We start from the raw sequence: 17358 nt of genomic DNA, 5'->3' as shown, positions 1-17358 counted from the left end.
CATATGTATACTTATTCGCTAAGGGTCTTTTCACTGTTTGTTCTGTGATATTGTGTTAAGGAAATCCATTCATAAGACATAAATTGCTCATATGTAACTGCTGACAACAATAGTTTGCATATCAATTCAATCAAATTGGGTCTCCGACGCCCTTATTTCAATCACACGAAGGAAGATACAGTCTTTATCAAAATAATAAATGCATGAAACCAGTGTGGGTGTGGATTTGATCATTGCCTCGAGCTGCTGAAGTGTCATCAGTGCAGGCAATCTTGGGCAGATTGTGCCATCGTCTTAGAACTTGGTAACGCGTGCCTTTGATTTTGCAGATGATTTTTCTTTGTTGTCTGCCTCTTCAAACCTGATATCTTCATCTTCTGAAAGGACCTCAATCTTCTCGCCGTGGGGCCCTGACTCGATCTTCTCATCAACATGGATGTGTCCGGTGACGTTGATGACCTCTGAATCCTGCTTTGCTTTGCTCTTCTGTTTCTTGTTCCACATCCAAGCGTTGTGGTTTCCTGCTGTGGCTGTGCCCGACTCTTTGTCGACGGCCTCTGATTCCTTAACCACCTCTTGGAACTTGACGTCCTCGTCAACTGTCAGCCTGACGGCCTTGGATCCCCCAGGCCCTGACATGGCCGATTTGTGGACATGGACATGGTCGCTGAAGTTCAGTACCTCTGCCCTCCTTTCTGTCTTCCTCTTCTTTTTCTTGTGCAAGCAGAAGGCAGCTAGGCATGCAAGCAGGAGGAGCCCGCCTAGGGAGACGAACACCACGATGATGACCATGTGGTGTGGAGGGCTAGGCGGAGGTGTTGGCGGGCTGATATGTGGTGGAGGTGGGGCTAGTGGGCGTGGTGGAGGTGGGCGAATGGGCGGTGATGGTGGGGGTGGAGCACGACGAGGTGGCGGTGGTGAGGGTGGAGGTGGAGCACGGCGCGGCGGCGGCGGCGGTGGCGCACGCCGGGGTGGAGGTGGGGGCTGAGTTGGCGGAGGTGGAGCACGGCGTGGAGGAGGAGGCTGGGTTGGTGGCGGGGGAGCACGGTGTGGAGGCGGCGGGGGTCGAATGGGTGGCGCAGGCTGCCGTGGTGGTGGTGGGGCTTGAGGGCGCGGCGGGGGTTGAACGGGTGGCGCAGGCTGTCGTGGCGGTGGCGGCGCTTGAGGGCGTGGCGGCGGCCTTGGACCGAAAGGGCTTGGTGGCGGCCTTGGACCGAAATTGTTTGGAGGAGCGTAGGTGTTGGGTGGAGGGAAGAAGGGGAAGGGGAAGCCGAGGCCTGGAGGGTTTGGGTTGAAAGCCATTGCCGGATGAGCTAGTTGATGATGCTCGCTCTGGGACAATGCGGCTGCTGCTGTAGGTGTAGTGAGAGGAGATGGTGCAGTGAGTTGTGGTGGTGAGCATGAGCATGCATGTGGTTATATATGTGCTTGTGTTGTGGGAGGGAAAGAGACGAGGAGTGTGATGTGGTTTGAAGATTTGAGTGACTTGGCTGCAATGCTACGGCTTGAGCTGGGGTACGTTGCTTCTAAACAATCCGTTCCTTGGCATCAAAGCCCATGTAGCTGGCCGGCGGCCCTTGCTCTCTTTTTTGCCACTTTGGTCCTCATTCGTAGATCCTAATGAAATCCTACCTACACAGCCACACTACACGCCGATATGTGTATCTATCATTCATGGCTTTATTACGAATTAGCGTAGCATATAGATCATCATCATCTTGTGTCCATGACAAAAAAGAAATAAAGAAAGATGAATGTATTGCTTGACTGAAGCTCTTCTGATTATTTCGGCCAAGTGGTTGCACCTAGATCATTCGATCTCCGTCCAGGTCCAGACGTTGTGCGCTGATGACATCCCATCAGCCTAACATCATCTCCTGCTACTGAAAGATATAGCTTGTAAGCATGCAAAAACCGCATATCAGATACTTGAGTGTGTTGCAAGGCCATCTTCCGAAAGGCCACGAATGGCACTATGCCCTCCAGGATTTCATGCACGATTCCTCACCTGTCCGAAGTTACAAAGCGACTCTGGCCGTGTGTATGTTCATATGTTGAGGCTGGGACAAGTCTTCCCCGATCTGAAACAGATCCGTTATAAAACGTGTGATTTTGGAAAGGAAGCGATCAGCGAGCACCCTTGCTACACCCCCAAGGAGCTCCTATTTCTGATAGGTGAATGCCGAGCTGAAACTGTGACGCTGATGTTTGGATGAAGATGGTCTAACTGACACGACAATTGTTTCTGAACGTTTTGCTGAAGTTTACTTGAGAAATGGTATCTCAGGGCAGGGCATGTACTCAGATTTTATTTCTTTGACATTTTTCTCCCGCATTTCTACTTTACATATCCTCAGTAAAGTTGCTCAACTATATCACGATGAGTTGGCCTGTTTCATGATCTCTTGCAGTAATATAATGCAGAGGCAGAAGAAAAAAAGTAGTTAGTCGAACAATAAAAGGGGCACAAATTGATCAGACAAACGAAACGATCTGAATCCAGGGCCATGCAAAATCCAGGTTGAGAATCGGCTGGCGTCATGTTTTTTTGACAGCTCGGCTCATGTCATGTTTGTACGCATCACTTTATCTTTTTAGGTGAATCACTTGTTTTGTCTCGACACGAAATCGCGAACAGCAACTAAAAAAAAATCACGGACAGCTTGCTAAAAAACGAGGCAAGCCCCAGCTCAAAAAAGGTAAAAAAAGCGGCAAGCCCCACCTCATTTTTTTGAGCAAAAGCCAGAGCTCATAAAAAAGGAAAAACAAAGCGGCAAGCCCATCACAGTGGCACATCACTAATTACGTCTTCGGCCTGCTTGGCCCAGCTAACAGCATCGTACCCGAGTTTCAAAAAAGAAAAAACATCGTACCCCTAGGAAAAAAAGCTAACAGCATCGTCTTCCTTCCCGCCGGCCACCGCACGAACTTTGAGAGGACTCGAGAAGATCAGAACGATGAGCGGTAGCGCGTTCGACGCGTTCAAGTCGCGCGTGCCCGCGGCCTCCCCGGCACGCGCCGCCTACACCGCCGCACGCTCGAGGCCATGCGCCTCCGCCGCTGCCACCGCACCGTCGACCACCTCACCGCGGCCCCCTCCTCGCCTCCTCGGCATTCTTACCCATTTCAAGCGCCTCGTCGCCGTTGAGACCCAGGAGATGTACGACGCGCGGAGGCACGCCGACGAGCTGCGCCGCGCGCCCAGGCCGCCGCTCGTCGTATCGCACCATCCTCCGATGCCGACCGCGCAGTAGCCTCATCCACTCATTCTGGTAAGCTCCTTCCTCTATGGATTCTCGCTCTTCTCTCGTCTTCCCCATAAGAGAAGAAATGTCTTGATTGTCTTGACTGCTTGCGCGTGCGTTGTTTGATGCAATGCCTCCCCCAAAGGCCTGCTTCCATGAGACTATGGTTAATGTTTTTGGTGTTACCGTTTGGTACTTTGATCATCTGTTGGAGCAAATCACTTGATGTGTGCCCACAGCCGTGAAAACTCTACAAGATAGAACTCTGAATTCTTTAGTGTAATTGCTTGAAGCCATGAACTATGATATGCAAAAGTGCTGTAAGTTGGAGAATGCAATTGCTGAAATCGAGTTTAAACACGAGAATGTAATTCCAGAGTCTTCGCCGCAAGTTTAAACATGATTTAAATGCATCTTATTTCTGGTTATACACTTGTAAGCTTTTTTTTTCTTCGAGGGGGGGGGGGGCTCCCCGGCCTCTGCATCAGAGTGATGCATACAACCATCTTATTAACCAAAAAATAAAATGTGCCAACAAGGTTTCAAAGTCTCCAACTTAAAAAAAGAAAAGACAGCTCACACAGAGCCTAAAAGGCTAGAGACACAAACTAGCCAAGAGAAGACGCCACAACCGGCTGGCTAAAAATAGATAGGTAAACTAATTGCCTATCCTATTACATGACCGCCATCCAAACCGGTTGAAGATATGCCGAGCTACCATCTCCCAACGGATAGATCCAGTAACCAAATGCTCCCTGGCCTCCATCGGAGTGAGTAGCGACCACGAACGGATCGCTGCCGTGGCTCGGAAAATAACCTGCAAAAAATGAATACGTGATGTTCTGTTAAAAACCAAATCATTTATGCAATTCCAGATAGTCCACAGCAAAGCGCAAACTCCAACCCGAATATGTCTTGCTAAGTCAGGCTCAATCCCATTAAGCCATGTCTCAAATAATGCGTTGACAGAATTCGGTGGAGTAATATTCAAAGCAATGTGGACCGTCCGCCAAAGGACTTTGGCAAACGGGCAACCAAGAAAGAGGCTTAATCGTCTCATCCCGATCACAAAAACTACACCTAGTAGGTCCTGTCCAATTACGCTTTATCAAGTTGTCTTTTGTTAAAATAACTTGTTTATGGACAAACCACATAAACACTTTTATTTTCAAAGGAACTTTGACATCCCAGACATTCTTGGAAGTTGGAATGGAGTTCGAATTAATAACATCAATATACATTGATTTAACTGTAAATACTCCAGACCTAGTCAGTTTCCAGCGTAATTCATCGGGTTGGTCAGAAAATTGAACCTCCATGAGTCTCCTAACTAGATGGAGCCATTCTTCCCAACGATTGCCCGCTAGCGATCGTCTAAACTGAATATTAAGGGGGATAGATTGAAATACCATTGCAACGAACACCTCACGTCGTTGAGCAATCCGATATAAAGACGGATATTGAATGGCCAAGGGTGAGTCGCCAAGCCAAGTATCCTCCCAGAAACGTGTACTAGCACCGTTTCCAATAACAAACCTCGTCCTATTGAACATTGATTGTTTGACTTTCATTAGTCCTTTCCAGAAAGGTGAGTCAGTCGGCCTGACTGTGACCTGGGACAATGTTTTAGTCTGGAGGTACTTGCTGCAAAGGATCTGCGTCCACATGGCCTCAGTCCCGGATGAGAGCTTCCACAACCACTTACTAAGAAGGCATCTGTTCTTAACTTCAAGATTCTCAATACCAAGACCCCCTTGATCTTTCGGTCGACAGATGATATCCCATTTAGCAAGCCGGTATTTTCTTTTAAGTTCACCACCATGCCAAAAGAAACGCGATCGATAGAAATCCAGTCTTTTCCTAACACCAGCTGGGACCTCAAAGAACGATAAGAGGAACATAGGCATACTCGTGAGCACCAAATTTATCAAGATTAATCGGCCTCCATATGACATGAGCTTACCCTTCCAGCAACTCAGTTTCTTCTCAAATCGGTCCTCGATGCACTTCCATTCTCTGTTTGTCAGCTTACGATGGTGAATCGGAATACCTAGGTAGGAGAAGGGTAAAATCCCCAACTCGCACCCAAACAATTGCCTATAAGACTCCTGTTTGTCTTTGGCTCTACCAAAGCAAAACAACTCGCTCTTATGAAAGTTAATCTTTAACCCGGTCAATTGTTCAAATAGGCATAACAACAGCTTCATATTTCTCGCCTTGGCCAAGTCATGCTCCACAAAGATGATTGTATCATCTGCGTACTGAAGGATGGATACACCTCCATCAACAAGATGAGGTACCAAGCCACCCACTTGACCATTCTCCTTAGCCCTTCCTACCAAAATTGCTAACATATCGACCACAATTTTAAACAAGATAGGAGACATCGGATCTCCTTGTCTTAGGCCTTTATGTATCTAGAAATAATGACCTATATCGTCATTCACTTTAATTCCCACACTCCCTTTTTGCGTAAATGATTCGACCTGTCGGCGCCAGGCTTCATCAAAACCTTTCATACGCAATGCCTGTTGGAGGAATGGACATTTGACCTTATCGTACGCTTTCTCGAAATCCACCTTAAAAATTACTCCATATAATTTTTTGGAGTGGATTTCATGGAGCGTTTCATGAAGGACCGACATGAAAGCAGTTTGGGATTGTTGCACCACAGAATGCGCAATCTGTGTGAGCCTATTAGTCCCGACCTTGGTGCAGATTTTGAAACTAACATTGAGGAGGCAGATTGGCCTGAACTGCTCAATTCTCACAGCATCCGTTTTCTTAGGGAGCAATGTGATAGTTCCAAAATTCAAGTGAAATAATTGAAGCTGTCCAGAGAACAGATCATGAAACATAGGTAACAAATCCCCTTTAATAATGTGCCAGCACTTTTTATAGAACTCTACCGGGAACCCATCCGGTCCGGGAGCCTTATTGTTTTTCATTTGTGCAATAGCATCAAACGCCTCCTTCTCTGAGAACGGGGCAACCAGGATATCATTATCGGCAGCAGATAATTCAGGCACATCCCCAGTCCTGGACTCATCGAGGGAGACACAATTATCCTCCGGAGGTCCAAATAACCGCCTATAAAACTCGGTAATATATGTTTTTAGATTATCCTGTCCTAAAATAGTGCCCTCATCTTGTTCAAGTTGAAAGATTCGCTTCTTTCTGTGCTTACCATTGGCAATCAAGTGAAAGAATTGAGTATTCGCGTCCCCTTGGACCACTTTGTGGACCTTAGCTCGCAAAGCCCACTTCAACTCTTCTTCGCGGAGAAGTTCTTTCAACCTCTTCTCCGCCTCAGTTTTAACCTGGAGCTCAGCTGGCAGCAAAATCGCGGATTCGTCTTTTATGTCCAAGGCCTGTATAAGAGAAAGGAGCCTCTCCTTCTCAATCTTATACACCCCACTGAGGTGCTTAGCCCAACTCCGTAAGAAACTTCTCAAATGCCTAATCTTATTCTGCCAACGCTCGACCGCCGTCCTACCTCCTACACCCTTAGCCCATTCTCTGTGTAACGCCGCCCTCATCTTGTTCAAGTTGAAAGATTCGCTTCTTTCTGTGCTTACCATTGGCAATCAAGTGAAAGAATTGAGTATTCGCGTCCCCTTGGACCACTTTGCGGACCTTAGCTCGCAAAGCCCACTTCAACTCTTCTTCGCGGAGAAGTTCTTTCAACCTCTTCTCCGCCTCAGTTTTAACCTGGAGCTCAGCTGGCAGCAAAATCGCGGATTCGTCTTTTATGTCCAAGGCCTGTATAAGAGAAAGGAGCCTCTCCTTCTCAATCTTATACACCCCACTGAGGTGCTTAGCCCAACTCCGTAAGAAACTTCTCAAATGCCTAATCTTATTCTGCCAACGCTCGACCGCCGTCCTACCTCCTACACCCTTAGCCCATTCTCTGTGTAACGCCCCGGACACACCCGCCGGTGGTCGTTACTCCTGGTGGGATCTAGACTGGCCCCACAGATCAATACTAGTCTTTTCTGCGCACTTTGTCCTCACTCATGCGCACCCGGGAGCAACTTCCCGGTCGGTCACCCATCCTGACACTACTCCAAGTTGAGCACGCTTAACTTTGGAGTTCTGTCCGAATGGGCTACCGGAAAAGAAGGAATTCCTTATTGATATGAGTAGTCTATCATCCCTAATAAGCCAGGCCATCACATACACCCCCACTCAGAGGAACCGACGTCCTCGTCGGGCCACAGGAACGTTCCCTCTTGGCACAACCGTCTGTGCATCCAGTCCGGTACATGTGCCATGCCGTGTGCCACGACGGGTCACAAACGTCATGAACAACATGACCGCGCACCTGTCTGCAACCATCCGTGTAACCGCGAGGGTCGGCTCTGATACCAACTTGTAACGCCCCGGACACACCCGCCGGTGGTCGTTACTCCTGATGGGATCTAAACTGGCCCCATAGATCAATACTAGTCTTTTCTGCGCACTTTGTCCTCACTCATGCGCACCCGGGAGCAACTTCCCGATCGGTCACCTATCCTGACACTACTCCAAGCTGAGCACGCTTAACTTTGGAGTTCTGTCCGAATGGGCTACCGGAAAAGAAGGAATTCCTTATTGATATGAGTAGTCTATCATCCCTAATAAGCCAGGCCATCACACCCTGGCAATCAGGTCTAAGAACCCCTCACGTTCAAACTAGGCCATCTCGAATGAGAAGGTGTTTTGTTTCCCACGTGGTTCGGCTTCCCTGAGTCCATGAACAAGGATGTGTGATCGGATATTCCCCGCGAGAGAGCTTGCACCGTGACAAGAGGGAATTTCTGTTCCCACTCCACGCTCGCGAGAACTCGATCAAGCTTTTCGTATGTCGGGTTTGGCAAAGCATTAGCCCAGGTAAACTTTCTACCAGAAAGCTCTATCTCCCTGAGATCCAAGCTTCCAATAATGGTATTGAACATAAACGACCACCTGCCGTCAAAGTTTTCATTATTTTTCTCCTCTCTCCTCCTAATGATATTGAAATCACCCCCGACCAAAATTGGAAGCTGCTCGGACCCACAGATTCGAACAAGGTCCGCCAGAAACTCCGGTTTAAGCTCGGGCTGTGCGGCACCATAAACCCCCACCAAAGCCCAGTTGAAACCATCAACTTTAGACCTAACTCGAAACTTTACCGCGAAGTCGCCCATCACTACACTTCGGACTTCAAGCGAATCGCATCTTACACCCAGCAAGATACCACCCGATCTTCCTCGCGGAGGGAGGCAATGCCAATCGAAATCAACACCACCCGCAAGAGAGGATAGAAACTGAGGCGCAAAATTATCTCTACCGGTTTCCGATAGAGCAATAAAATCTAACCGATGTTCCAGAAAGTCTCAGCAAGAAACCTTCTTTTAGCCAAGTCTTTCAGACCTCTGCTATTCCAAAAGATTCCTTTCATATTTCGTCATGAATTTTTTTAGTAATCCGAATCCTAGCACTCCTACGAACTGTAGAATCGGGATAAATCTTCCGTTTCCACTTACGCTTTGGTTTACTAGGCTCTGTCGCCCGGTCCTCATAACTGGGCTCAACGGAACTAACAGCGGCAATATCTAGGGGCACATCATCGTCCTCAGACTCTTGTAAGCTAACTAACTTTCAAAGCTAATTGCTCCATACGATGGGCTGATAGAGGCTCTTTTCTAAATTTTGTGGCTACTATACGTAGGCATATGAAATGTTCTATGCTTAAATAATCTCATGAAGTTAACATAGAACACATTGCACACTAGATCTGAATGACTACCTTGTAAAATTTGGATAGTTTGTGTCAGATGTTTGATGCAAACATCTTAAAAAGTGATGTACATGACTGCTGGCCATCACTAAAAATGTGTGAATAAGTTTCATACATCTTGTTGTGAACTAGACATTTGCTGAAATCTTTAGTTGATGATAAATTTTCTTTTAATTATTTGGGGTTCTTCGGATTATCCTGGTTTAATGCGTGGTTGCTTCAATGAGATCTCCTGATTCGTGTGTGAAAAAAGCATGGCATTAATATGGTAGAACAGAACTGAAAAAATGCGCATTAGGTCAGATGAAAAAACAGAAGTGCAGCCAGTGAAATGTCATTTCAGACAACTTCTTTTTTTGACAAAGATTTCAGACAACTTCTATTATTGACGAATGACATTGAGACAATATATGAGTGTTAGAGTACGTAATGGGCCTAATGGGCCCGTTAGTCTTAGGGTTAATTAGAGATAAGAGTCGCTTGCTTAGGGGTCAAGTAAGCCTTGCTTGGGAGTCAAGTAAACCTCCCTATATAAAGAGAGGAGATGTATCAATCTAATCAAGCAAGAATTAAGAAGGAAATCCCTTCCCTCTTGCCCGGCCGTGGGCAAAAAGGCCCCCGGCCGGCCCTCTCGCGCCCTCCTTCTAGCAGCGCCATAACAATTTGGTATCAGGTAGCTTAGTTCTGATCATGTCTTCGTCGCCTCCCACCCCGCCGCTTCCGCTGCCGACCGTCACCACCGCGCCGCTGGCCATCTACACCGCGCCGCTGCCCTCCCCGTCCGCGCCGCTGGTCGCATCCTCCGGCGCCGCCACCGCCCAGATGTCGGCGCCCTCCACCGCACCACCGTCCGCCGTCTACACCCCGGAGGAGATCACCGGGGTCCTCAACGGCCTCGTCACAGCCGTCCAGGGGATCCGGCTGTACCTAGCCAGCCCCTACGGGCCGCCGCCGCCCCTGCTGCTGACCGCCACCGCCAGGCTGTCGGCCCTGCCATGGTACTCGCCGCATCCAGGGGCCTCCGCGGCATTCGCTGGGACGCTACTGCCCCAGCTGCAGCTGTCGCCCACCTCCGCCCCGCAGTGGCCGTAGTGGCCGGGGCCGGCTCCTGCCGCGCCTCCAGCGCCCATCGCCGCCCCCGCGCCGCCGTGGTTGCCGTGGCAGCCGCCGCACCAGGCGGCCTTCGCCACGCTCGCCGGGCCACTGCCGGCCTCCGCCGCGCCCGGCGCTCCGCCGCAGCAGCCGCTGCAGCAGCCACCGCCGGTTAGCTCCGGCCCCGCATCGACCGCGCCGACGGGAGTCCCGCTCCACCAAGTCCAGTCCCCGCCATCGCCGTCACCGCTTCCGTCTTGGATCGCCCGCCACGTGTCGGCGGCGGTGAGGCTGCAGGCTACTGCGCGCGGCCTCCTAGCGCGTCGGCGTGTGCGGGAGATGCGTGGTCTGCAGCTGCCGCTCCTCCAAGTTGCCCTTCGCCGCGCAAAGGACCTCGATCTCATCCGCTGCGCCGAGGATCTTGGGCATGCGGTTTCCCCCACGGGCAGCGGGCATGCTGTTTTCCCCACGGGCAGCGACCTCCAAGTCTGCGACATTGGCGGTTGGGGGGGCGCACCCCTCCTCGTCATTCTCCATCGCAAGCCCCCCACTCTTCCCTGTGCGGTGCAGACCAACAGCCGTCCGGCAAGAAGAAGGCATGGTGTCACCGACAACAACGCACCACGTAGCACCACTGCATTCCGTCACCGGGCGCCGCAAGGGCGCCTCTGCTGGTCACTCTTGCGACCACTTCCAGGTGGTCCTACACATGCACTCCTTTTGTCCATATGGTGTCCATGGGATCCAGATGGCTGTACACGTGCATGTCCGACGTGCGGATGGTGTCCACTTTTTGTTAAGGGGTCCAAAATTAAGCGTCCCAGTCCATTTCAGGTTGAGAATAATAAAACAAGCCGAGATGTAAAAGGCTTGTTTTTAGGTGTTAGGTTTGGGTTGCGTCGAGTCATGGTTATAAGTTGGTTAGGCTGCAGCTTAAAGACAAGCTGCATGTCCAGGTGGGGTGTAGTGTTAGAGTACGTAATAGGCCTAATGGGCCCGTTAGTCTTAGGGTTAATTAGAGATAAGAGTCGCTTGCTTAGGGGTCAAGTAAGCCTTGCTTGGGAGTCAAGTAAACCTCTTTATATAAAGAGAGGAGATGTATCAATCTAATCAAGCAAGAATTAAGAAGGAAATCCCTTCTCTCTTGCCCGGCCGTGGGCAAAAAGGCCCCCGGCCGGCCCTCTCGCGCCCTCCTTCTAGCAGCGCCATAACAATGAGAAAGAAGTGCAGCCAGAGGAATGTCATTTACCACTTCTATTCTTGACAAATGACATCGAGACAAGATATATTTGAAACATTGATAAATTTTGGGAGTATGACTAGGAGTGTTTGCAAAGATCGGAATATATCAAGTTACTAACATAGTTATTGCAAGTCACTCTTGTAGTAAACAATCATTTTCTTTGAGTGCGCAAAGCTGGGATAATCTTTACTTACATATCTTATGAGTTGTAACTATATAATGTTGAAGGCATGCTCTTGAAGGAATGTATAGGATAGAAAGAAGTAGCAAGACCAATAATATTGTAGGCTAGCTGACCCTTCTGAAAAAGGGACATGTACATACAGCGAATACATCAGTTACCGGACATTCTGTTCATCAGTGCTGATGGCATGCCGATTAGAACCCAAACGGTTGAGAAGGAGATGGATCGTCATCCCGAGATGCTCTGACCATTCGACCTCAGGAGCCATCCTAGTGCAGTTGGAAATCAGAGTCCTAATTCAGTTTTTGTTCTCTTGCATTATGTTTACATCTTTGCTTGGCTTTACGTTTATATTCCATGACATCATTGGAGTGAGAACTTGCATTGGTTAAACAAAAGATATACATAGATTTAAAGTTTTCAATTTGTGAGTTTATCTATAGCAGTAACAATTGTAGTGATCAAATATCCCATGCATCTTAGGAGACGTGAGAGCAGAAAGACACCGATTTTGAGGTGCCATGGGGTCCAATTTACTGAAATTTTCTGAAGTGCCATGGTCTTCTCTAAATTAATCGAACCATCAGAAACTGTAATATGAATTTCTTGTGTGCTGTCTATTCCATGCACACCAAAGGGAATCACTAGGTTGTATGGTAATCGCCAAGTGGCAATAACTGCTTGCTTGAGTTTTCAAAGTGAAACTCCATTTTAGCATTGGAATGATATAATTGTTGTTTTGATATGGGCCAGTTTTGGTACCAAAAAAAAAAGGTGCTGTTTAGCTGTTAACATTCGGCCTATACTTGCAAGATATGTTCCAGCCCAACAAACCTGAAGAATGCTATAAAATGGAAAGAATTGAAGGGTGGTCCTCGGCCGGTTTTCAATGAACACAGCCCCAAAGAAGACAAGTACCATATGCATATGGTCCATGGAACATGTAGTACGATTAAAAAGGCAGCCATGGATTTCACCTAGCGATATATGTAGAAAGAAAGAAAGGCGGGTGCAAATGTTGCCAATTCCAGGAGCCTGGAAAGGAGAAATGATGGTTTGTCTATGCAGCAAAGCAACTCTCTCAGTACAGCCAGGTAACGCTGGGTGCGGTGCGTCTTTCGTTCCTCGTTTCAGCTTGCTTGGGCGATGTCAGGCCAGGCTCTGCTACTTTTGATTAGCCCGATCGAGCTGTGCGATTTGGAGTCCCCGAATTTAAATGCCACCAAAAGGCCTCACAATCAATAACGGAAGGGAAGGTCTGACTATGTGTGCTGTCCTTTCTGCGCTCAATAAGGTATGTATTTTTTTTATCTTTATCGGCATGTCTTTCCTTCCTTAATTTGCAACGGCTTCTGACTACTGAATCTCTGAACGGAAGCGAACACATGGCAATGTCGTCGATCCATGGGGATGCCGGCACATTTATGAGAGCGATCGAGATTGAAGCCTAGTGAGAGTATCCAGAGCTACAAAAATCAAATTTCAAAATTTGTAAAAATTCCATTTTTGGGTGTGGATGTTCGCACCACATGTTTTTATTATGCTCGAAATTTTCAAATCCAAACTCAACCTATACATATAAAAACAAAAAAAGAAGACAAATCTGGATGTGAATAATGTCTTTTTATTACGACACTACTATTCTCGAAACAAGCTTTCTCCCTGCTTTTATATATAAAAAGCAACAACCAAAGTACATGGCCAATGTGCTCACTGGACCCTCATATAAAGCAGATCAAAAGATACAACATGAGCCAAGTACTGAACATCCCCTAAAACTCTTTGCGGATGGTACGAGAGATCTCCTTATTTGCGACTCAGGGGCTGCATCGTATTTCGGACCCCCCAGCTCAGCAAAGTACAAGTAAGGGGGGCTGCATTCGTGCTACATAGACCTTCAGCCGTTCAACAAAAACAAAGGCAAAAGGCCAGCAGGCTTACAGCCTAATCTAGTCGCTCGAGTCCAGACATGTCTTAACGTATGCAGAGAACCGATCCAGAGCTCGCTTTTTTCCAGCTCTACGAGCTCCCCACCTTGGGATGCCTTTTGATAATATCTTGCAGGGGACAGACCCCGGCAGTTATTCAGCCTCCTTGACAACCTCTTGCAGGAACAACTGTGGATTCATACTTCCAGTCGGTGGCCTCACAATCGACTAGAGGTTGGTATTTGGGTGGTGAGCCCGGACGCCGGCCAAAGCTTGACGCGGTCCCTCGAAGGCCGTCGAGTAGACCCAGTCCTCCAGCCGATTGGAGAAATCCCCAAGCAACTCAAGGACGACCTCGAGGTCGGAGGACAGGCGCGGATCACCAGCAAATAAGGTCCCAATAGCAATCCCCAGCGCAGTAGTCATCTACTCCGCCACCGCCGTGACCTCTCGAACCTGCTCCTCTGCATCTTCAATCTGGATGGCCGACAACGGAGCTACACAAGACAAGCACAGAGCGACGGTATGGGAAGAGCTCAGGAATGTACCACCAGATACAAGTGATCTAGTCAGACATTGAAAGTGCTACTTATCAATTAGAGGGGATGGTGAATAGACAATTTTTATGAATGTCTTAGAAACAGGCATGCAGAAACAACACAATAACTGAACATGATACATCAGAAGATAAACTACATTAGGAATACTGACATAACCACACAATTGAACTGAGAAGTGAAAGCAGACAACCAAGGGGAGATGGCGCCCGAAGGCTCTGGCGACGTTGCTGGCGAGCCGGCGGCTCCGCCGCCGCCTCCGCCTCGGTCCCCTCCTTCGTGTGCAGCCCGCCCGCCGATGACCCCCTCGCATGCCCCGTCGCCGACTCCCCCCGCCGCCCTGTCGCCTGTGGTCTGGGCGGACCTCGCCGAGGCTGACGACATCGCCGCGGGGCTCCCCGTGATTTGCCGGGACCGCGTTCCTCCCAAGGCCCCTGCCCGGGTGCCACGACTCGACTCCGCCGGTAGCCTTACTCCCAGGGGTGGGAGTTCGGCCGCCCGCGGGTCCACCCGGCGCCGGCGCCGGCCTTTGAGCTCGTCTCAGGCGGTGGATGGGCAAGGTGCCTCCTTGGGATCGGGGTCTCGTAGCCGGGGGCGCCGCGCTGGCGGATGAGGCGTCGCTGGCCGCGCCGACCGCGGCCCTGCGCGTTCCTGCTAGAGAGCTGCTGTCCCGGCTTCGTCCTCCTCTGCTCCAGCCTGCCCATCGACGTCAACTTCGTTGGAGCTCTCGACTGTGCTCTTCCGGCGCTGCCCCTTCCGTCCCTTCATCTCCGCGTTCGGCGCCTCCGTCCCTCCGCCTCCTGGAGTCCAGTGTGCCCCGGCCTGGCTTCGCCGCCCCCGTCCTGCCCCGCCGGTGGCCACTGCGGCGGCGCTCGGGGAAACCCTTGCCCCTCGCTTGGTCGCCCCGGGGCTGTCGTACCGGGCCGCATTGGTCGCGGGCTGTCCCGCGGGCCGCGCCTTAGGGCCCATCCCGAGTGCTTCGGCCACCGGGCCGCCCAGTGGGGTGAGGGTCTTGGCCGCTCTGTGGGCCGGTCCCCTGGGCCGGTCTCGCCCCCCGCGGCCGCTGGGCCGCGCTCCTCTGTGGGCTTTGGCCCGGTCCGGCGCTCCATATGGCCTCCTCTAGGGTTTCCCCGTCAACCCGTTCCCAACCCCGCGCCTCCTGCTCCCCACCCCGACGCGCCTCCCGCCGCACCTCGTTGTCCTCTGCTTGCCGGCGCCCCTGGTCCCCTCGCGACCTCCCCTCCTCCCCCGCCGGCCATGCCCCGGGAATGGGGAGATGACGCGGGCCGCCCCAAACGCCGCGCGGATGACCGCCGCGACCCCCAAGGTCCTCCCCTGACGGTCCCGGCGGGAGGTCGATCTCCGGCAACGACTTTCCTCCCGCCCGGCCCGGCGGTCCCCCGTCCGCGATTCTCGCCGCTCCTCCCCTGCCTTGCCCGCCGGTCTCCTGTGCGCGACGACCGCCGCTCCCGTTCCCCGACGCGCCGCTCGTCCCCTCGGGCGGACTCGCGGGACCACGGCAGGTCGCCGGCTGAGGAGGCCCGACAATCTTCCCGGCGGCGGTCCTCCTCCCCGTCGCGCCGTCGGGACCGTTCCCCCTCCCCTCCCCATTAGTAGCCCCTCACCATCGCCACCAACGCCTTGGCTGCTCGCCGCCATCAACCCCCGCACAACCAAGTTGCGTCCTCCCTTCAACGGAGGCAATGGGAACCGGGGGTGCCAGTGTGCCAAGAAGAAGAAGGGTCCCCCTCGCCCCCCGGCCTCCGCCACCACCGCCGCCGCGTCGGCTCCACCTCCGGTCACCGACTCCGCCTCGGACGGTCCGCTGTGCTTCAATTGCGGCCTGACCTGACACTTCCAGGTGGCCTGCCCCAACCCACCAAGGTGCTACCTTTGCAAGGACTTCGGTCACCCCGCGATTCTCTGCCCGGATCGCCCGGAGGAGATCATGATGTACGGCCACGGCATCGAGGTGCTGGAGGTCCCCCCTTCCCCCTCGCTCCTGGCACTTGTGTCTGTTGTGGGTGAGGGCGTCGCTACCCCGGAGATGATCGAGGCCGAGCTCAACCACTTGTGCAGGTGCAAGTGGGATTGGCAAGTAACATCCACCTCTGCCAACGCCTTCACGGTGATCTTCCCCGACGCCCTGAGCATGGGATACTGCCCCCGCAGTGGCAACATCACCTTGGCTCTCAACGGGCTAGTGGTGAACATCTCCAAGCCGAGGTGGGATCCCAAGGCCGTGGCGGTTCTGGACACTGCTTGGCTCCTCATCGCCGGCCTACCAGATGTGGCCTAGTCTGAGCTTGTCATTCGTAGTATGTCCAAGATCCTGGGCAAGGTGGTGGTGGTCAACGAGCTCTCTCTGCGCAAGGAGGAGGAGGTCCGGGTCAAGGTGAAGTGCCTGGACTCCTCCAAGCTCCGCACGACGATTCGGGTCTTCTTCAACGACGACGATTACGACCTCAAGATCTGCCCTGAGCCCCCGAACCACATCGGCCGTCCCCGCTACTCCGATGATAGCCACCAGGGGGCGGCCCAGCTGATGCCGATGACTCCCACCACAGACGGTCCCGCCACTCCTGCCTCGATGACCCTGAGGATGATGAGGACCTGTCGAAGCACTCCCGCTCCCCGTCCCGCAAGCCCGTCCACCCATCTTCGGGTCGTGGCGGCTTTGGGGCTGGGAGCACTAGGGTGTCGGCCGCTGACCTCGCGGTCGCTCTCCGTCTGGCCGCCCCCCCGGTCGCGCCCTCTCCTCCTCCGTCGGAGTCGGCCAGTGACATCTCCAATGTGGGCCTGCTCGTCGTGCCGCCTTCGTCGCCTCGCTCTCCATCCACCGTCTCCGCCCTTCGCTCCGCGCCGTCGGCCTGGAGCCCCCGTCCCCCCTGGTCCGACCTCCCCGGTCCCCATGGGCGGCGACGGAGGTGCTCTCCTCTCCATGCTTTCTCCGACCCTCCCACCTGCGGGGGACGCATCCGACGACACCCTGGAGCTCCTCGCCCCGCTTCCCCCGCTGGTGGCCTCCGACGGCCTCCTCGCCTCTCCAGGCTCTCCGTCCGTGGCGGTGGTCGTGGTCGTGACCACTGCGGTCTCCATGCACCCCCACTGATTGTGGCATACGCCAGGCGGCCCCGCTCCTCCTCGACGCCGGTGACTACGTCCCGCCGGAGCACCCGCCTCGATGCGGCCCATCCGGCGGATTCTCTGGCTCCGTCCATCACCGAGCGTACTGAGCTTCGGGCGGCGACCCGGAACCTTGAGCCAGGTGTGGATCCCGCCCTTCCCAGTTCTTCTAGCCGTTCCTTTTCCGCGCTTGAGGCCGTCCCTCTTGGCCACCTCGCCAAG

The 17358-nt window shown here is 52.3% G+C and overlaps 1 protein-coding gene and 1 pseudogene across 1 annotated transcript; one reads left to right on the top strand and one right to left on the bottom strand.

Moving 5' to 3' along the window:
• Positions 1-70: 70 nt before the first annotated feature.
• On the bottom strand, positions 71-1373 carry LOC119330117 (proline-rich receptor-like protein kinase PERK2). Its single transcript, XM_037603235.1, has one exon. It carries the CDS (start codon positions 1300-1302, stop codon positions 295-297), a length of 1008 nt encoding a protein of 335 aa, XP_037459132.1. The 5' UTR covers positions 1303-1373; the 3' UTR covers positions 71-294.
• Positions 1374-2957: 1584 nt separating this feature from the next.
• On the top strand, positions 2958-3300 carry LOC119328182 (annotated as a pseudogene).
• Positions 3301-17358: the final 14058 nt, after the last annotated feature.

This window comes from Triticum dicoccoides, chromosome 7A, assembly GCF_002162155.2.
Source record: "Triticum dicoccoides isolate Atlit2015 ecotype Zavitan chromosome 7A, WEW_v2.0, whole genome shotgun sequence".
In the NCBI taxonomy this organism is placed as follows: domain Eukaryota; kingdom Viridiplantae; phylum Streptophyta; class Magnoliopsida; order Poales; family Poaceae; genus Triticum; species Triticum dicoccoides.
The sequence above is the reverse complement of the archived record's forward strand: the minus strand, read 5'-3'. Positions and strand labels throughout refer to the sequence as shown.